The 22,538-nt window shown below is 37.3% G+C and overlaps 1 protein-coding gene across 5 annotated transcripts in view; it reads left to right on the top strand.

Annotated features, from left to right (window-relative positions):
- The window catches only part of TMEM117 (transmembrane protein 117), a 535,819-nt gene that overhangs the window by 270,651 nt on the left and 242,630 nt on the right, over positions 1-22,538 (top strand). For 3 of the 5 annotated variants that reach the window (XM_003733723.6, XM_035255759.3, XM_009003606.6), the window contains exon 4: positions 18,620-18,719. The exons of the other annotated variants lie outside the window; for them this stretch is intronic. In XM_003733723.6, the coding sequence (XP_003733771.1) occupies positions 18,620-18,719 (100 nt within the window). The remainder of the gene's footprint in view (positions 1-18,619; positions 18,720-22,538) is intronic. 5 annotated transcript variants of the gene reach the window in all.

The raw sequence follows: 22,538 nt of genomic DNA, 5'->3' as shown, positions 1-22,538 counted from the left end.
ATTCCCCTCAATAGACCCCAATGTGTAGTGCTCCCCTCCCTCTGTCCATGTATTCTCATTGTTCATCACCCACCTATGAGTGAGAATATACGGGATTTCATTTTCTGTTCTTGTGTCAGTTTGCTGAGAATGATGTTCTCCAGATTCATCCATGTCCCTACAAAGGACATGAACTCATCATTTTTGATTGCTGCATAATATTCCATGGTGTATATGTGCCACATTTTTCCAGTCCAATCTATCATCATTGGGCATTTGGGCTGGTTCCAGGTCTTTGCTATTGTAAACAGTGCTGCAATGAACATTCGTGTGCATGTGTCCTTATAGTAGAACGATTTATAGTCCTTTGGATATATGCCCAGTAATGGGATTGCTGGGTCAAATGGAATTTCTATTTCTAGGTCTTTGAGTAATCGCCACACTGTCTTCCACAATGGTTAAACTAATTTACACTCCCACCAGCAGTGTAAAAGTGTTCCTATTTCTCCACATCCTCTCCAGCATCTGTTGTCTCCAGATTTTTTAATGATCGCCATTCTAACTGGCGTGAGATGGTATCTCACTGTAGTTTTGATTTGCATTTCTCTGATGACCAGTGATGATGAGCATTTTTTCATATGTTTGTTGGCCTCATGTATGTCTTCTTTTGTAAAGTGTCTGTTCATATCCTTTGCCCATTTTTTAATGGGCTTGTTTGTCTTTTTCTTGTAAATCTGCTTGAGTTCTTTGTAAATTCTGGATATCACTCCTTTGTCAGATGGGTAAACTGCAAAGATTTTTTCCCATTCTGTTGGTTGCCGATTCACTCTAGTGACTGTTTCTTTTGCCATGCAGAAGCTGTGGAATTTGATTAGGTCCCATTTGTCTATTTTGGCTTTTGTTGCCAATGCTTTTGGTGTTTTGGTCATGAAGTCCTTGCCTACTCCTATGTCCTGCATAGTTTTGCCTAGATTTTCTTCTAGGGTTTTTATAGTGCCAGGCCTTATGTTTAAGTCTTTAATCCATCTGGAGTTAATTTTAGTGTAAGGTGTCAGGAAGGGGTCCAGTTTCTGCTTTCTGCACATGGCTAGCCAGCTTTTCCAACACTTTTTTATTAAACAGGGAATCCTTTCCCCATTGCTTTTTTCTTTGACAGGTTTATCAAAGATTGTATGGTGGTAGATATGTTGTGTTGCCTCCAATTCCTCTGTTTTGTTCCATTGGTCTATATCTCTGTTTTGGTACCAGTAGCATGCTGTTTTGATTACTGTAGCCTTGTAGTATAGTTTGAAATCCAGTGGTGTGATGCCTTCTTTTTGCTTAGAATTGACTTGGCTATGTGGGCTCTCTTTTGGTTCCATATGGAAGTTCAAGGTGATTTTTTTCCAGTTCTGTAAAGGAAGTCAATGGTAGCTTGATGGGGATAGTGTTGAGTCTGTAAATTACTTTGGGCAGTATGGCCATTTTCACGATATTGAATCTTCCTAATCATGAACATGGAGTGTTTCTCCATCTGTTTGTTTCCTCTCTTATTTCGTTGAGCAGTGGTTTGTAGTTCTCCTTGAAGATGTCCCTTACATTCCTTGTTAGTTGTATTCCTAGGTATTTTATTCTCTTTGTAGCAATTGTGAATGGCAGTTATTCCTGATTTGACTTTCTTTAAGTCTGTTTTTGGTGTATAGGAATGCTTGTGATTTTTGCACATTGATTTTATATCCGGAGACTTTGCTGAACTTGCTTATCAGTTTCAGGAGTTTTTGGGCTGACACGATGTGGTCTCCTAGATATACTATCATGTCATCTGCAAATAGAGACAATTTGGCTTCCTCCTTTCCTATTTGTATACCCTATTTGTATATATATATTTTTTCTTGCCTGATTGCTCTGGCTAGAACTTCCAGTACTATATTGAATAGGAGTGGTGAGAGAGCGCATCCTTGTCTAGTGCCAGATTTCAAAGGGAATGCTTCCAGTTTTTGCCCATTAGGTATGATATTGGCTGTTGGTTTGTCGTAAATAGCTTTTATTATTTTGAGATACATTCCATCAATACCGAGTTTATTGAGGGTTTTTAGCATAAAGGGCTGTTGAATTTTGTCAAAGGCCTTCTCTGCGTCAATTGAGATAATCATGTGGTTTTTGTTTATGGTTCTGTTTATGTGGTGAATTACGTTTATAGACTTGCGTATGTTGAACCAGCCTTGCATCCCTGGGATGAATCCTACTTGATCATGGTGGATAAGCTTTTTGATGTGCTGTTGCAATCAGCTTGACAGTATTTTATTGAAGATTTTTGCATTTGTGTTCATCATGGATATTGGCCTGAAGTTTTCTTTTCTTGTTGAGTCTCTGCTGGGTTTTGGTATCAGGATGATGTTGGTCTCATAAGATGATTTGGGAAGGATTCCCTCTTTTTGGATTATTTGAAATAGTTTCAGAAGGACTGGTGCCAGATTCTCTTTGTGTGTCTGGTAGAATTTGGCTGTGAACCCATCTGGACATTGGCTTTTTTTGTGTGGTTGGCTCTTAATTGCTGCCTCAACTTCAGACCTTATTATTGGTCTATTCATAGTTTCAGCTTCCTCCTGGTTTAGGCTTGGGAGGACACTAGTGTCCAGGAATATATCCATTTCTTCCAGGTTTACTAGTTTATGTGCATAGAGTTGTTTGTAATAATCTCTGATGATGGTTTGAATTTCTGTGGAATCTGTGGTGATTTCCCTTGTATCGTTTTTTATTGCATCTATTTGGTTATTCTCTCTTTTCTTTTTTATCAATCTGGGCTAGTGGTCTGTCTATTCTGTTGATCTTTTCAAAAAATCAGCTCTTGGATTTATTGAATTTTTGAAGGGTTTTCGTGTCTCTATCTCCTTCAGTTCAGCTCTGATCTTAGTTATTTCTTGTCTTCTGCTAGGTTTTGAGTTTTTTTGATCTTGCTTCTCTAGCTCTTTCAATTTTGATGATAGGGTGTCAATTTTGGATCTCTCCACTCTTCTCATATGGGCACTTATAGCTATATATTTTCCTCTGGAGACTGCTTTAAATGTGTCCCCGACATTCTGGTATGTTGTGTCTTCGTTCTCGTTGGTTTTGTAGAACTTCTCTATTTCTACCTTCATTTCATTGTTTATCCAGTCAACATTCAAGAGCCAGTTGTTCAGGTTCCATGAAGGTGTGCATTTCTGAGTTAGTTTCTGAATTCGGAGTTCTAAATTGATTGCACGATGGTCTGAGAGATTGTTTGTTAGTATGTCAGTTGTTTTGCATTTGCTGAGGAGTGCTTTACTTCCAGTTATGTGGTCAATTTTCGAGTAGGTGTGATATGTTGCTGAGAAGAATGTGTATTGTGTGGATTTGGGGTGGAGAGTTCTGTAAATGTCTATCAGGTTTGCTTGTTCCAGGTCTGAGTTCAAGCCCTGGATATCCTTGTTAATTTTCTGTCTCGTTGATCTGTCTAATATTGACAGTGGAGTGTTAAAGTCTCCCACTATTATTGTGTGAGAGTCTAAGTCTCTTTGTAAGTCATTAAGAACTTGCCTTATATATCTGGGTGCTCCTGTATTGGGTCCATACATATTTAGGATTATTAGCTCTTCTTATTGTATTGATCCTTTTACCATTATGTAATGACCTTCTTTGTCTCTTTTGATCTTTGTTGCTTTAAAGTCTATTTTATCAGAGATGAGAATTGCAACTCCTGCTTTTTTTTGCCCTCCATTTGCTTGGTAAATCTTCCTCCATCCCTTTATTTTGAGCCTTTGTGTATCCTTGCATGTGAGATGGGTTTCCTGGATACAGCACACCGATGGGTTTTGGATTTTTATCCAATTTACCAGTCTGTGTCTTTTGATTGGTGCATTTAGCCCATTTACATTTAGGGTTAATATTATTATGTGTGAATTTGATACTGCCATTTTGATGCTAGCTGACTGTTTTGCCTGTTTGTTGATGCAGATTCTTCATTTGTTGATGCTCTTTAGCATTTGGTATGTTTTGGAATGGCTGGTTCTGGTTTTTCCTTTCTATGTGTAGTGCCTCTTTCAGGAGCTCTTGTAAAGCAGGCCTGGTGGTGACAAAATCTCTGAGTACTTGCTTGTTCACAAAGGATTTTATTTTTCCTTCACTTCTGAAGCTCAGTTTGACTGGATATGAAATTTTGGGTTGAAAGTTCTTTACTTTAAGGATGTTGAATATTGGCCCCACTCTCTTCTGGCTTGTAGAGTTTCTGCCAAGAGGTCTTCTGTGAGTCTGATGGGCTTCCCTTTGTGGGTGACCCGACCTTTCTCTCTGGCTGCCCTTAGTATTTTCTCCTTCATTTCAATCCTGGTGAATCTCATGATTATGTGCCTTGGGGTTGCTCTTCTTGCAGACTATCTTTGTGGTGTTCTCTGTATTTCCTGGACTTGAATATTGGCCTGCCTTGCTAGGTTGGGGAAATTTTCCTGGATAATATCCTGAAGAGTATTTTCCAGCTTGGATTAATTCTGTTTGTCACATTCAGGTACACCTATCAAATGTAGATTAGGTCTCTTCACATAGTCCCACATTTCTTGGAGACTTTCTTCATTCCTTTTCATGCTTTTTTCTCTAATCTTGGCTTCTTGTTTTATTTCATTGAGTTGATCTTCGACTTCTGATATTATTTCTTCTGCTTGGTCAATTTGGCTGTTGAAACTTGTGCACATTTTGCGAAGTTCTCGTGTTGTGTTTTTCAGCTCCTTCAATTCACTCATATTCCTCTTTAAGTTGTCCACTCTTCTTATCATTTCCTCGAATCTTTTTTCAAGTTTCTTAGTTTCTTTGCATTGAGTTAGAACATATTCTTTTAGCTCACGGAAGTTTCTCATTACCCACCTTCTGAATTCTGATTCTGTCATTTCATCACACTCATTCTCCATCCTGCTTTGTTCCCTTGCTGGTGGGTTGTTGTGGTCCCTTGTGGGTGGCAAGGTGTACTGGTTTTGGGTGTTTTCCTCCTTTTTTCACTGGTTTCTTCCCACCTTTATGGATTTATCCACCTGTCATCTGAGTAGTTGCTGATTTTCCGATTGGGTCTCTGAGTGGACGTCCAGATTGTTGATGATGAAGTATTTCTGTTTCTTAGTTTTCCTTCTAACAGTCTGGCCCCTCTGCTGTAGGATTACTGAGGTCCACTCCAGGCCCTGCTTGCCTGGGGTACCTGTAGCAGCTGTGGAACCGTGAGAGTTGCTACATGTTTCTTCTTCTCTTATCTTTGTCCCTGAATGAGGCCTGCAAAATGTCAGTCTGATCAGTCCTTTGTGAGGTGACTCTTTGGATATATGGGGGTCAGGGAGCTACTTGAGGAGACTGTCTGTACTTTATACTTGAGCAGACAGTCTGTACTTTATAGGAGCTCAAGTGCTGAGCTGTGAGCTCCATTGTTCATTTAGGGCTGCTAGGCAGGTACGTTTAAGTCTGCTTCAGCAGAACTCATAAAGCCCCTTTTTTTTCCTCAGGTGCTCTGTCCTGGGGAGTTAGGGCTTTATTTATGAGTATCTGTTGCACTGTCCTGCCCAACAAGAAGGCAGTCTAATCACTGCCTGCCTGTAGTGGCTATGCTGAGCTGCTGTGGGCTCTGCTCTGTTGCTGTGGGCTCCGCCTGCTGCCGTGGGCTCCGCCCTGGTATCATGGGCTTTGCCCTGTTGCTCTGGGCTCTGCCCTGCTGCCTTGTGTAATTCCCTGTGGTCCTGTTTATATGTGGTTAGAGCTGCCATGGTGATGATGGTCCACCTCTGTAGTGGCAGACTCTCTCTGTTATGGCGGGTTGCCTTGGCAATGGCAGGCTGTGTCAGCAATGGCAGTGTACCTCCATAGGGGTCGAGTACGTCGGTAATTGCAGATGCCCCTCCACCTCCAAGCTGCACCGTGCTGGGTTCAGCTGTGCTTGCCGTGAAACTCTCAACCCCGAGAGTTTCCAATTGCTGTTTTGTTTGTTTTTGTTGGGGTGGGACGCGCCAAGCCTGCTCACCTGGCTCCCTGCCTCAGAGCCCTTTTTTTTTTTAAAGTTGAACAGTTGACTCTCTCCCAGGTGTTCCAGTCACCTGCTGAAAGGGTGCTGGGATCTTTATGATTTCCCATGCAGCGACCCACTGCGCCAGCTGGAACCATGTTGCTGCCCGGGAATCTCCTGGTCTGGCTTTCTGTTTAAGTCCCATTTAATCAGAAGAATGTGCTAATCTGCCTTCCAAAATCTCCAATTGCTGCTTTAACAGGGCAACCAAACCAGTGTATTTTGTACGGAGTGCCGCTGTGCTGTGGTCCCGGCCCAAACAGCCATGCTGGTCCCAACAGCTGCGCCGGCCCAAACAGCTGCGCTGGTGGCCTGTGGGGCTCCTACACCTGGGAATCTTCTGGTCTGTGGGCAATAAAGGTCCGTCTGGAAATGTGGCGTCCACTCACCATCTGCAATTTCACTGGGAGCTGCAATCCTGAGTTGGTCCTACAGTGCCACCTTCTCTCCCCTTTTCAAAATATTTACTCTGTCTCATTGAGGTTTCTGTTTGACTCCTGTTATTTGGAAGTGTCTCTCTTAGTTTCCAATGATCTTGGAGTTCTCAAATTATATGTTACTGATGTATAGTTTAGTTACATTATGGACAAAGAATATCCTATGTATGATTGAGACTTTTTTACAGCCCTGCTTATGATCAATATTTCTATATGTTCTCTGTTGCATTAAAAGAATGTACATTCTGTAGTTGTGAAGTGAGTTACTCTATACATATCCATTCGGCAGAGTTTGCTAATCTTCTTATTTAAATCCTTTGTATCCTTGCTAGTTTTTGTCTGCTCGTTTCATTGATTATTGAGAAAAAGATATTATTTCACATTTTCTATGGGAATCATTTATTTTTCCTTACTGTTTTACCAATTTATTTTAATTTATATATTTTGATAGTGCACTGTATCTTCCTGATAAGTTGAATCTTAGTAAGAATTGCTCTTAATTTATAATACTATGTACCTATAAAATTGATATTAATATAGCTAAACCAAATTTCTTTTTGTTGTTATTTGTATGTTTTCCCACTATTTTCAACCTTTATGTAGCCTTAGTTTTAGGTGTTTTTTTTTTTCATAGCAGCATGTAATTGAATTTTGACTTTGCAGTTCTGAAAAATATATTTATTCTGTTCTCACTTTTTCTGTTTTCTGCATGGTCTGTTTTGTTTCTTGTTTTTATTTCATTTTGAGCTTTTTGTTTTCCTTGTTAGAGATTTTATTCAAATATATGATAATACCTGAAGTTTATTCATATTTAAGGCTGAGCAATAAAAACATGATCGGAAAGTCTCTGTGCCTGGATAGGGTTATTGATGAATAAGAATTAGGGAGAGGGAGGCTGTGTTTGTAAGGAAGTTGGCCATTTCACTGGGAGACTCTCAATTGTTAATAATCCCTTTTTAAGCTAGAGGGGCTGCTCAGCTTTTTTGTTTTTTGTTTTCTTGAGATGAAACTTTTGTCTTCAACCTAGACAAACAACGTTGTGAATAATGGTACACACACACACACACACACACATACACACACACACACACACACACCCCTTGTATTTTAAAGCTCCTTCTCATTAAGGTGCCTCATTCTAGGCTTAAATTTCTTCATGTAGCAAACATCCCATCTAAATTAGGTGAGGTGAAAGTCATTTCCTGGTTTCCTGTATCAGCGAAGATACCTGGTGGCCTAACAACTTGTTATACAAGATTTCTACTGATCCTCCTGTTTTCACTTCCATCCCACTTCTCTCTAGGTTCAGAAACCTTGAGCTTCCCATCCCTGAGCATTACTGAGATCCAGAGGCAGAGTTTAGCTTCCTTCTTATTACATGCTCCAGAATAAGTTAATACAACAAAAAAGCCAAAACTATGCTCATCACCATTCCTCAATCTGCTTTCTAAAATTGCATTAAAAATTTCTCATGTTCTGCCATTTTTTCTACTTTGCAGGTTTTATTTTTTTTAATTCCTACACTGCCATTGTAGTAGATTTTGGAAGAGGGAAACATAATTTCTTACTCCATCAAGTTTACATTTAATCTTGCTTGTCGGGTGCTGTTTACATGTGGTACCAAAAGGCTTCCTGAAATACAACGTCTAAGAAACAGTTGAAGCAGAGGTATCTAGTTCAAAGACAATGGGCAAGTGTTGAAAAAGAAAGGATTATTGTGACTAAATCAGAGCATATTTTACTCCTAGTCCCAACTACTCACACCTGAATCAGACAGTAAGAACAAGTATAAGAGCAAGTAAAAGTGAAAAGTGATTTTTTCATAATCTCTGTGGGAATTTGAGACTGCTGGGCATCAATGGCCCTGTTGATATTGATTTGTGGTGGCACAGGCATGGTACAATGATGTGGGTATATTGGTTGACTGATTAAAGACATTATAAGGGAGGTATCTGTTATATATCCCTCCCCTCCCTCCTCTCCCTTCCCCTACCTGCCCTTCTCCTTCCTCCCCTTCCCTCCTCTCTCCTCCCTCCCCTTCCCCCCTTTTCTTTCCTTTCCTTCTTGTGTGGTACAGCTTTTGAAAGACACATTGCAAAAGCAGAGCATGAAATTCTTTGTGGTTAAGTAAAGAGAAACCATATAATTAGTAAAATTATGAAACAAATTTATGGAGCAATGAGAACTAATTCACTTCTAATTTTGAGGGCATTTGATGATAATGAGACTTTGCAAGACTAGAGAGATGTCCCATGGGCTTTAGAGTTCTTTGTGGAAGGTCCAAGTTCAGGGATGGCCAAGCACAAATGGGGAAACTGCTTCAAAATCCTTTATCCCATACCCTATACCACTTCTATATCATTGTCAAACTCAATTCCTGGGCCTCTCTCCCAAATGCCTGTGTTACACTCTCCAGCTCTATTCTACACTACTAAATGATGTCTGCTTAATCTCATCTTCTTGTCACCTTCTTCTGACACTTTGTAAGAGACCTATAAAATATCTTTGGCCTGTCAGAAATGCAGCCACCACTCTCTCCAGATTTATACATTATCTGCCTTTATTTTATATTTTGTCAACACTTTTTATTTCAAAATCAGGCTCCCTTTATATTAGCTAAATAAGTGATGTCATATCTAGCTTTCAGTGGACAGATATTCCCTCACTTATTGTCACTCCGTTGACACACTCACGGTTTGTCCCACATCTCTCAAAATGGAGACACGTTGATCTTTTGGAGTTTTTGTTTTTTATAGGACAGGTTATCACTCTGTTGTCCAGGCTGGAGTGCAGTGGTGTGATCAAGGTGGGCTCACTAGCCTTGACCTTCAAGGCTCAAGAAGTCCTCTCCCCTCAGCCTCTAAGTAGCTTGAACTACAGATATGCACCACTAAGCCTCGCCAATTTTTTAGTTTTGTAGAGATGTGGTGCACTATGTTGCCCAGGCTTAACAGATTGGTCTTAACTGGAACATTTATCACATTTTTTAACTGGAGAGGGGAGTGCTATTCTAAACCTCAGGACACCTGTGAAATTTGTATGTGTAAACAGTACATTAGATTTAAACATAAGTTTTCCCCATGTCTAGAGCAACGCCATAAGGAGAGGGCACATATATTTATCTTTGTTCTTATTGGGAGTAATTTGAGAACCAACCTCGGGTCTATCAACTACACTGATGACTTTTTTCTTATAGCCAATTTAGTGTCATTTCTAAAAGGCTAAAAGAATTTTTGCATAGTTAAAATTGAACAAAATACTAAGAACCACACTTTTAGACTCTACCATCTTTCCTGGGTGAATGGTTACAGTGCTTTTCATTACAACAAATAGAAGTTCAGTGAAGTTAGCTCAAGAACAAAGATAGGGTAGGGAGCAGTAATTATTAGGAAGCAACAGAGGTGTCCCATGGGATCCAAAGTGCTGGTATGCATGTCCCAGGAAGGCATTGGAATTAGACTGCCTCACCACACGTGTTTTTTCTTGTCTTTCTTCTCTCCTTCTTTGCATATGCCAGCGGACTTTTATCCTCTGCCTGCTCTCTCACTCTCTGCAACTCTCTCTCTTTCTCACTTTCCTTCTCTTGCTACATACTTTATCCCCAGATTACAGGGGATAAAATTGTGGTCTCCAGTAATCACTGGGTTGTTTTCTCATATAACCTCCAGGAAAGATATTTCCTTCTTTCTCTCTCTCTCTTTTTAAGGGTTCTAAATTAACAGAAAAGGAAACAATAGCAGAGCTTGGCATCATTGGGCACGTCTCCATAAGCTTATCCCAATGGCAGGAAGAAATTACTAGATAAGAGGCACTGAGTGATAGTCCAAAATGGGACCACTAGCTCTGGGGTGCTATTTTCTTTCCCTTGAAAATTTATGAGTTTACAAGTATCAGGCTCATGGTCTAACATGCAGTGAGACATAATTATTTGTTTAATGAATAAGTGAAAGTGAATTAGATAGGTGCTTATCCAATATAAATTCATATGCTGCAAGATGGTTCCTAGGTAAAAAGATAGTCCCTTCTCCTGTCCCCATATCACTGGAGCCTACAATTTTTGCAACAGGAATGTGGAGTAAATCATTGGGAAATAGTGTTGAGTAGCCACAGGGAAGAGAAAAAGAGATGGTTGAATTTATATCCATAGGAAGATAGACAAAGAGAAGGAAGAGAAGAAGGAGTAAGGGGAAGAAGAGAAAGAAAAGAAATTGTCACAATTGCTTTGAATCTGAAAATTTTGTGGAAAGTATAAGAACAGTCTCATTTTAAGGTCTCTTCATTTTATTATAGACATTGGACAAGTTATAGTTTCTGGCGAATATTAAAATTATATTTATGTCTCGTTGTTTTTATTCAAGTATTTCTTATCTATTTTGACCATTTACAACTATGAACACTTACCTCTGCTGACACATACCCATTGTAATTCAACTTGCTTTTTGTTTACTAGGAACAGCATCAAAATCTGCAAAATCTGTAAGTTATTTTATGCTCTTCGAATTAGTTTAGATAGATGTATCATAATAGAGGGTAAATTAATGAATGCCATTCTGGCTTAGCTGACAATTCACTTTTACAATAATAAAAATGTATGGCAATGCAGTGTGTACATTTTACTTGAATAAACATAATAAATGTTATTTAACATGAAAATGTGACTAAATTAAGTATGAAGTTACTTTCAGATAATTTGTGACTCCCAGTATTCCTTTGGGGATTTATTGGGGTTCTCTTAGCAAGAATCTCAGGATTTTAAAGCTTGGTTATGTATATATTTTTAAAATAACTTTACTAAAGAAACATGAAGTATCTTGGTTGTATTTGTTTAATTCATTAGAGGTAAAATACAGAACAATTCAGAGCATCAAATTATACTGCATATTTCTGGAATATTTGTGAAGTTGATAAAAGAAAAAAATTAAACTATGAAATAAATTTGGGGTGTTACCACAAAAATTCTCTAACTTTAAAGTTAATTTTGAGACTATATTGTTTTTTAACCTCGTAGACCTCTATATTTTGACTTTAAAGGACAAACAACAAATGTAGTTTTACAGTATCCATTTGAAGGACAGTGGAATACATTTTCTTTCTTTTTCACATGGATAAAATAAATGTGTTTTACTATCTAGCTCTGGTATTGTTTGTGCCAGCAAATTGGTACACTAAATCATATATTGATATGTGATCTCATTTAAGAAATACTTTAAAATAATATGATTAAGTAGATTTTCAATATTTTACTTTTGAAATTATTCAACTAACATGTTCAAAGTGAGTAAACTTACAACATGTGTTCTTCATTTTGATTTATTTATATTCTAGCCTCTAGCTTTTTATTCCAGAACAGGTAATAAAAATGATATAATAACAATCTATTCTAACTGTGTTAGAGCACCATAATTACATGGTGCACAGTTTGTCTTTGATGATTGCTTTTATTTTATCTTATATTGCGAATCCTTGTTTTTACCTTTTGTGCTTTTATACTCATCTTACTTTGGCCCTGATGTCAAATGCTTTAAGTAATTAACTACTTAATTATTTTGCATATTTATTGCATTCCAAAAACATACTATACACTCGGCCAAGAATTGCATTTGCCAAAAAAATGACACTTTTTTTACCCTTGATGAAGTAAATCTTGTGGGAAAGAGGGCAATGAAAGAAAATAATTACTCTGGGAAAATTATTTAACATAGAGATATATTCAAAGTATTATGACAACACCAGGGAGGCAATAACTTTCAAAAGTAATGGCAATAGATTTCTCAGTGGATAGACTGAGTTAGAATCTCAAGACAGAAGACAGAGGATGGCATGAGACAAACATAGCACTCTGGGCAGCCATGATAAGGTGTGTTATGGAATGGTGATAAGTTGGAGAGATTGATTTCCTAGGAGGAGGAGGGCCTGAAAGAAGGAGATTCTGAAATGTAAAGAGATTAGTCTAAAATTAATGCCTTGCAGAGTGGAGGTTCTTCTTACCCATGCTGTCTTAGTCTATTTTCACCCTGCTGATAAAGATATACCTGAGACAGGGAAGAAAGAGAGGTTTTTAATAGACTTACAGTTCCACATACCTGGGGATGCTCACAATCATGGTGGAAGGCAAGGAAGAGCAGGTCACATCTTACGTGGATGGTGGCTGGCAAAGAGAGAGTTTGTGCAGGGGAACTCCTCTTTTTAAAACCGTCAGATATCATGAGACCCACTCACCGTTGTGTGAACAGCACAAGAAAGACCTGCCCCCATGATTCAACTACCCACCACTGGGTCCCTCCCATGACATGTGGGAATTGTGGAAGTTACAATCCAAGATGAGATTTGGGTGGGGACACAGCCAAACCATATATCACATGCCTTACCCTGTAACACTGGGGGCTACAATATTATTTTGAAAAATGGAAGCCAGTTGACCAGAGGTTTACCTTTTTTTTTCTTTTTTCAGGCGTATTATGAAATAGTTGTATTAAAAACATTACATACTTTATATCATGTGTTCCCCAATAAACCCCTGTGAAGGAAAACCATTTTTACTCCCACTATATAGATAAGGAAATGGATGATTATCAAGGTTGATCACTTGTCCTAAGTCATGGGGGTATGGGGTGGGTTGCAAGCTTAATATTTTCTGGTTCCAGGACTTCTGCTTCTCCAGTATGCCCTATTTTTTCCCTAGAAATCCCCATAGTGTCAATAAATAATTTACAGTAGGGGGAATAGTTACACAAATAGGAAATTATTACTTTATTTTCAGGTTAGAGATGATTTTGGACAGAATTTAGACATCAATAATGCTGATGACAGAAAAACAGCATAGATATGAGAGCCTTTCAGAAGTAACCTTAGTGAGTAATCAAGTATTGATAGTAAAGGAAAGAGAGAAATTGATGTAATACTAATGTTTCTGTATACAGAACAAATGAATGTCACTGAATGGACTGAAGTAAGGCAAGGAGTAGAGGAAGAATTGATGTATGCTGGATGTATTCACAGTAAGGGTGGGCTTGGTTAATGAACATGCTGTCTACAGTCTTCTTATATATGTCTTCTTTATAGAACTTAGAGGGAATTAATGGCTAAAGTTGGGAAATTTGAGTTGGACTTTCATCAATGACCATTGTTAGGATCAGATGCAATTTTAATCATTTCAGGCTACATCTAAAAATTGTCTGCAGCTTTTTTTGACATTCCGGGGGATCTTGTCCTATCGCTTCAAACCATGGGTCTGGTCTCGAAGGTCCTTACCTGTGTATTGAGCTCCATCAAAGTATTTTAATTCAAGAACTAGAGATTTTGATCAAATATACTAAGATGTGGTTATTTGGGTAATAGTTGATTAAGGGACTAGAGTCATTAATCTAGTTAATCATTTCATTACAAACACAAAATGATTGAGAAAAGGTTAATTTAAAAAAATCTAGGTTTAGTTTCTGGCATGTTGTAGTGACAGATTTTTATTTTAATGCCTTAAGAATACTTAGAGCTTTTGCTTTAGTTTTAGTGTGTTTAATGCAGGCCTGTACTCATGTAAGTCAATTCCTTGCCCATGACCTACTTGTGTGTGAAGCCCCCAATCTTATTTATGTTGCCCAAACATGGCTGGGAGAGACAGCTGTGACATGAATCCAGCTGGCCGCCGATGGGTTTTCAGTGAAGCATGGATCCATATTGGTTTGATGATCTGTATGTACTGCCTACTGTTACAATTTCAGAGACTCAACCCCTAAATCACCTGGCATTGACTGCAACCACTTATGTATGAGAAATAGACTAAAGTGAACTGGAACTTTTGTTGCTAGTGAGCAAGACCCTTACTGTAAGACCAATTCACTATATTATAGTTTTATTGACTATTTAGTTCATGTTAGAGTCTCTTTAGTTTAGTCATTTTGCAACAGGTTTTAATAGCCTTGGTATCTCATGTTGTCAAGATGTTATGATAATTAACCTTTTCCAGATCTTGTATATTGAAGTCTCCACATGTTGGTTATAGATTTGACAGTTAAGGTTTAAATCTCAAGGAAAAAATAATTGAAGTTAGAGGTTGAGAAAGAATTTATTTAGGATCTTAAAAACCTATATTAGTGATTACTTAGGAGGCTGTTAGAACTGCAAGATTTTCTAGATAGTGGAAAAAAGAAAACAGATAAAGCGTAAGAGAAAACAAAGGATGAGTGAGTAGTTAAAATAATCAGTGAATGCACCTAACAAAATGACTGTAATTGTGCCTCTTAGCAAATAAAATTTACTTCTGAATTACTTGCCCAAATCATTAGGTGTATGAAACCCCACAATTTCACTTTTCTAGAGTCTGATGTGGTATTCAAACTGGCTAAAATTGCTGATATAAATATATGCCTGTCTTGTTCTTTACAACCCAACCAGGAAGTCTTGTTAAATGTTAATGGATATGCACATGAGTGAAATAGTAGCTGAAAATTTTTATGACAGGTCTACATATTGGTAACTCTTCTTCATATTTATCCAGAGCAGCAAAAATAAAAATAACTACTAAATAACTATTCTTTAGATATTACTCTCCATTTTAAGTATATTAGTTATTTCATAAATTGTAGGTACTATCTCATCTGCATTGTTATAGCATCTAGCACATATATGTACACAGCCACAGACAAGGATACTTTATTTTGTGCTGATATTATTCTGGGTGAATACAGGAAAGCTATCTTGCAGTCAAGAAACTATAAATGTCATTGGAGAGATAAAGTGAACACACCAAACAATTTTTAAGAGTTTTAGTATCTTGCTCCATGGAATAGTTTTCCATGATTCAATCTCATTTTATGGCTGTTTATAGGATGTAATGTATGGAGATCTACTCATGTCATATATAAATAAATATGAAGGATTTGGATCACTTTATTAAATTATAATTTAAACAAATATTTATTAATTCTCCTCTGGACAATCAACAGTAGACAAGATAGTCAGAATAGTTTTCTGTCCTGGACCTTATATCTAGTTTTTTTCTCTTGGTTTTCAGTGATATGAACTTGTTTCTTGACATCCTAGTAATTTTTGAATGATAGAAAGATACTATGTATAAAAGTATGTAGAGGATAAAACAAAAAATTTTCCCCAAAAGGTTTACTTTTTCATCTGTTAGGTGGAAAGTGTAGAAGCTGATCACCACAATCCGGTCATAGAATGGACTGGCATGGGTAAGGGCTGGTTTACACTTTCATCAGGGATTCCTCCATCTCTAGTTTTCAGTCGCCCTCCAGAGGGCGTATTCTCTTGGACCACCTTCTCTGGCTGGTTCTGAACTCTTTTAATAGAATCCTCAGGATGAGGAAGTTGCCAAACCTCCTTAATGCTTTTTAGAAATTTTACTTAGTCTTTTAATACCCTCCTGTATAAGTTCAGAATTTGGCAAATGTCTTGAAAGGCAACCAACTGTGTTTCATCCTCTCTTCTGGGCTTTTCCTTCCTCACTAGGATCTTGGCTCCTTAAGTTTCCAATGCTGTCTCTTCAGCTCACTGAGACTGCCCATTGCAAAGAGCAAAACCCAGATTCTCATCCTCTTGCCTTGCATGCAGAGTCAGCAAACATGCCCAGAGAAAATACAACTAACTTCTCCATGGTTCTAACTTTCCACGATTTTCTCTAATCTGGTATCTTGATTTTTTTAGTTTTCATTGCTTCACCAACTCTCTGATGCCATTAAGATTTTTGAGTGATTTTCGTATTTTTTATTATGAAAACATATCAAAATAAAGTTTAATTTTTTGATTACTTGAAAAATGCTGCTTTTGATGAACATATATTCAAATTATATATACATCTACAGTAACACCACTTCATTAAAACTCATTTTGTCAATAACTTCTACGATAGCAAATTTGTGACATTTTTTGCACTTTTCAAAAACTTTTATTTTAAGTTCAGGAGTATATGTGCAGTTTTCCTATATAGATAAACTCATGTCATGGGGGTTTGTTGTACAGGTTGTTTCATCACTCAGGTATTAAGCCTAGTACCCATTAGTTATTTTTCCTGATCCTTTCTCTCTTCCCACTCTTTTCCCTATGAAAAGCCCCAGAGTGTGGTGGTATTTTTTTGTTTTTTGGTTCTTAGCTGGATGGTTGATCTTTTCCAAGTGTATCCAGCTGCCTGTCTCTATTTTTAGATACTAAAATAAAAGAATGATACCTTCTTTTATATACATCTTTGCAATTACAGGGCATATACCCTAAAATTTCCTCTCTATCCAAGATATTCTAGAACTCATTGGAAAAGTGGACAGCTGGGTCATTGGACAAGTTCTTCAAATTAGGTATCATTGAAAGAACTGGGCAATTACCAGTGCTAATCCTCTATAGTAATGTTGAGTTCACTGCCCAAGAGCTGTTCTGTGATAGTGGTATTGAATGGTGCTATACCAAGTTGTCCAAGGGAATAACTTGGGAGCTTTCAAGTAGAAGCTCTTCGACTGGTGTACTCAACATGAATTGAAACTCACGATTTGATGGATGCTCTGGAAAGCTAAAAGTTCTGCATGCTATTCTTGACTTCTTATTATGATTTCTCTTAAATGAAAATAAACCTTAATTTTCATCATCTACTAAGCTACTTGTGGAGAGAGTAGATATTCATTGTGTTTTATATCTCCACTAACACTTACAAGAAGAAGGTGTAGCTTAATGGTTAAATTTCTGGGTTTGTGAGTCAATCAAGTTTAGATTTAAATCCTATCCATTTACCAAATGCTATACCTTGAGGGAGTTGCAAAAACTCTCTAAATCTCAATTTCATATTGTAAATTGGGAATAATAATACATTTCATGGTACCAGTGTGAGAGTTGATATATACACTGTATTTAAAATGGTAATAACTATCTTTGGTACCTCATAAGCATACAGTTTGTGGTAGCTATAAATTTTGGGCTACTATGAAAATCCATGGAATTGGAGATTCAGAATTTTGGAGTTGGTCCTTTAAATATTTACACAGACCCTCCAAGATAGGTGAATGAAGTTTGTTGAAAAGACTTACGTTAAGAATTTTAAAGTTTGCTTTGGTTGTTAAATAAAACTAGTTAAATATCTGTTTATTTTATAGATAAGAGAACCATCTGAAATAACTCCAGGAAAGAAAAAAACTGAATTGGAGACAGTTTACCTATCATTAACTTCAACAACATGTTTTTTCATAATTTCAGTAGATAGATAATGAACAATCATTATCTGTTTTAAAATTAATTTAAGAAGAATTAAATTTTACCAATACTCTAAGTTGTACAGGCATTATTATATGTAAGAAAAGGAGCAAAACTTAAGATAAAAGTATCCAAGTGAACAAAAACTTAAGAGTAAAATAAAAACTAAAAGAGCGAGAGAAATTTGACACCTAGCTACCATTCATTTGTTATATGATATGAATAGGGCAAGTTATGTGATCTGTCTGAGTCCCAGCTTTCTCAGACAAATTGCAATATAGAAAAATAATATTTAGGGTTTTCTTGAATATTAAATGAAAAAGTAGAAATGAAAATGCCTAATGAACAATAGGCATAATTTTAATACTAGTATTTAATGATCAGTGGAAATAGGAATTAGTTATACAAAAAGTAAATGGTATAATTAAATGTTTTTATTTTAGGATTTAAATCACATGTATTTGGATCAAATTTCGTACTGCTTTATTATGGGTGGAAATTCTTCTTAAATCTTGATGTTATTCTGAACATTCAGATTTGATATTATATCTAAAGCCTAATCCCAGCATTTTTCAAATTGTTCTGATTTGATGGAACTGAAGGAAAGTTAGCTCTTCTCTCATCTTTCAAGTTATTCCAATCTTGGAAGTGTTTCTGCTCTGCTCATACTTGAGTGATCATGCAATAATACCTTTGCTGAGTATTTCTGTTGGATTTTTCAAAAGCTGTCATTAGTCATACAGCTCAAATATGAAATGTAGATGGTAATTGGTAGAGCCACATTCAGTCTTCAAGTGTAATTGAAAGTGACCCAGACATCCTGAGAGCTCTTTTCAGATTTGCAGATTTGTAAGCATATGTGATGGGACAAGAGCAAGACAGCTTTTTGAGAGTGGGAAAGTCCCTTTGCCTGTTGCTGAACCAGAAAACTTGAACTGTATGACTCTCTGAGTCCGGACAATGTCTTGTGTGTTTGTTTCCACAGAGCATATATCATTACAGACTATATGGGCATCCGAAATGAAAGTTTCATGAAATTAGCTGCAGTAGGGACCTGGATGGGGGACTTTGTCACAGCTTGGATGGTAAGAAAATTTTAACTTCACCCATTTCAAACATCAGACGGAAGACATGTTTACAATGTTGGACAGACTTTGCTTTTGATGGTGTAGAGTAAAATAATTACTTCTCTTCAAGTAAAACAAAGTTATGAGTAATGATAATTCCAGAGATTATATGCAATATCTGTGGACTTCAGAAAAAAATTATTGCAATTAGAATATAAGTAATGGCCCACCAGAATATATCCATCTATCTATCTGTCTAAGCACACGTGTATGTTTGAGCATATAAACATATACAGTCATAACATTAATAGAAATTCTCCCTGTGAAGTTATAAATAATTTTGTTTGTTTAAATAATTTCGGCCTTTATTTTTTTAGGCATGTACACTTTTCAGGTAAGGAATGTGGTCTGGCCTGTCTCAGAAGACTGTATGAAATATTTTTTAATAATTTAATAAATATTTTTCTACATTCATTTTCCTCATCGAAACTACTAATATGATGGTAACTGAGTTCTGGGTATTCTCTTTTAATCTCTTTTGTATATTATTAGTCTTTGTTAATATAAGCCTGGCACAAACAGACAAACATGTCTCCTGCTGAGCTCATCTGTCAAGAAAGTGTCTTCTGTTTTTAATCATTGGGTTAAAACCTTAAACATAGCATGTTGCTAAAATACTCTGGCTTCTGTAAATTTATGAGAGATTCACGAAATGCAAAGAGTATAATTCCCATAAAAATGGAGCACTTCATTAACACTGCTCATAAATGCGGTTGATTCTAATTATCTTTGTCAGTCTATTCACTTAAAAATGAGGAGATATACCAGAGGACAGATAATGCCTGACCCAAGCAAGACTCGGCATGGACATGCCCCTGCAGATACATCCAAGATGTTGTAGGTAGATTGTTACAAAAGAGTTCCTGCCATTTCTGTTGATTGCTTCTTACCTAGAACAGGTACTTTCTGGGAACAGGCAGCAGTTGTAGCTTAACTGTTCCTACTGAGAACATCCAGGAAGAGTATCAGGTAACCATGAAAGGGTTTCTGCAGCCTGCTTTTGAGCCTCTGTCTACCTCTGTTGATTTTTAGAATGCTAACAGAACAGATTCCTACATGTATCCTATTCCATTAACTTTAAAATGTAAACTTGAAAAATGATTTATTTGTAATCTCTAAAAATAGAAATTAGATTAAGTCAGACATTGGGACTAGGCTGCCTCATGCCAAAAATTTCTGTTTTTTATTGGAAAAAAGCTTTTTAAAAGGAAATACATAAACTTTGAAACACATAATTTTTTTGAAATTTGAGGGAATTTTAAAAAAAATTTATGGTGAATCTGCTTAAGAAGATGGAAAAGCTAACTAGATTAAGCGTTCAGGAACTGGAATTCTTTGACCTGACCACCTATTGTTTGACCTTCCACAAATAATGCAGTTCTCTGAGGCTCAGTTTACAGATTTCTCAGATAGGATTAATAGTTCCTCCCTGTGTTGCATATTTTCTGTAAATCTTAAATGTGTGGCCCTGTGATGTGACTTAAAATGCTCAAGTATAAGGTAGACATAAGTGCTTCCTTGTTGTGCACATTGTGGGCCCCCTCATCCCCTTAGCTGGGCTCAGTTCCTTGAGGTGATGGCAAAAGCAAGTCATTGATCCAAACTTCAGGATGCCTGGGCTTCCTGAGCCCCATGAGTGTGAGCAGCCCACCTTCTCCCAGGCTCAGGGTCCAAAGTGCCTGGAGTTTCTTTCAATCAACAATGCTGCAGTAAGACTAAGATGATATGATACATTGCTTACTGACTTTTCTCTCACATTGAGCCTGACAACAATTAGAAGAGAAGCAATGAACCAGCAGGACCCAGGAGCTCACTCTGGAGTTTGCGAGCTCATGTCAGCCATTTATTACAGAAATCATTTTCTTTTCCACTATGACAACATTGTTTGTTTATAACCCAATTCTTTCTAATTCCTCCCCAGCCATTTCCTCGAGATGATGCTCTTTATACCATGCACAGCTCTGCCCCTATTTACTGGTCATTATTATTATTTTTTAAATTAGTATTTTTTTCCTTTTTAACTGTAGGAGGGATCCAATGGCTACAGCAGCCTTGGGAGGAAATTGCATGGTGCACTTTTGACCAAAGACCTTTAACCCTTCCTGGTTGGATTTCTACTGTGCACTTGTCTTCCCTTCTCATCTGGCTAAGGGGAGTACAAATAATTCTGCAGTTCAGCCTGTGATCTTTGTCTCTTTCCAAGGTCTGGATGACCTTCACAGTTTCTTCCATCTTTACTATTTTAATGCCTTATGTTTCTACTAGCTAACCTGATTACCTTTTTCTATACAAAAGATTACTGCTACATCATAGAACTAAGACTGGATTGAGAGTGAAGAAAATGGTGTTCTAGGCTGAACCCCATAAGGTGATCTTAAGTCATCTAACCCCCTGGGACCTTTCTGTAAGCTGGAGGAGAATTCAAAGCCTCTTTATGCTGTGTTATATGAAACACTGACCTTTCCCCATTAGACACAGGGACAGAAATAGCAAAGAAAATACCAAGCACTCTGATTTTAAAGTACAGTCACACAGGGAAGATTTCCAGAGCACATCATCTCTATTCCCATTTCTATTCACTGAGTGGGCAGTAAGTTTCTGTATGAATATTTATATGTTTACATATGTGTGTATTGATAACATTTTTAAAAATCGTATTTTTCCTCATAAGTGCAGTCTAAGGTAGCCTTGACCTTCATCTGTTTGTAGAATTATAATCATGAAATAAATATCAATGATGAAGGTGACTGCCCTGGAAAAGCAACTGTTTACATTAACTATCAAAGTGTGTCTTTTATGTATATCTGAAATGGGGGATTTTTCTTTATGGAAATAATTCAAAACTTTTTTCATGGTTTTAAAAGGCATATCAATACTGATGTGATCCAAAGATAAGGATGGTGTCAATCAATATTAGAAGTATCTTTGGCCTTCACATTACAGAGCTTCAAGCTCTACTGGGTCCAATTTCCTAGGAAGTTCTGACATTTCCTAGCTCTGTGGTACTCCCCATGCAGAGGACAAGACATATTTAAGTTAGGGTTAAGGGTACTAATTCTTTTGGTAAATAGGTTTTTAAAATAAGTTAATATATAAGAAATACATAAAGTGCTGAACTATGTAATCCCGCATTAAGCTGGGTCTTTGCAATGGGCAGGAGCAGAGAAAAGCTCTGTCATGAAGATGTAAATAAAACAACATGGGGTGTCTCATGAGACACAAATTCCAGGTATCCACCTATATGCTCATGCATTGTGCCATTAAGTGAGAAGCTGGAGGAGAGTCGGCCAGTTTCATATTCCATTACCCAAATTTTTCCATTGTTGCTTCAGTTTCTGATGAGGTCTCAAGGTGGCAGAGGATTCTGAGGACATCATGATGGCACTTGTTTCTGCCCCTAATTTAATACCAGAGAGAAGAAGCACTTCCTGTTGATCTATACCTAATCATCCCCTATTCTAGCCCCGGGTACATCCTGTTCTATTTGCTTCCCTTTTACAGCAGTACATGGTGTAACTCACAATAGAATCAGGTCATCAGACTCTAGGTTTGAGATTCTTGTTGGGGTGAGGGGTACAGATAAGGTGAAATTGAGCCATGACCTAAGAAAACAATTTTGGGCCAGGCATGGTGGTTTATGCCTGTAATCCCAGAACTTTGGGAGGTTGAAACAGGTGGATCACTTGAGGTCAGGAGTTCAAGACCAGCCTGGCCACATGGTAAAACCCCATCTCTACTAAAAATACAATAATTAGTCTGGTGTGGTGGCACATGCCT

Source organism: Callithrix jacchus, chromosome 9, assembly GCF_049354715.1.
Source record: "Callithrix jacchus isolate 240 chromosome 9, calJac240_pri, whole genome shotgun sequence".
Classification (NCBI taxonomy): Eukaryota; Metazoa; Chordata; class Mammalia; order Primates; family Cebidae; genus Callithrix; species Callithrix jacchus.
The sequence above is the reverse complement of the archived record's forward strand: the minus strand, read 5'-3'. Positions and strand labels throughout refer to the sequence as shown.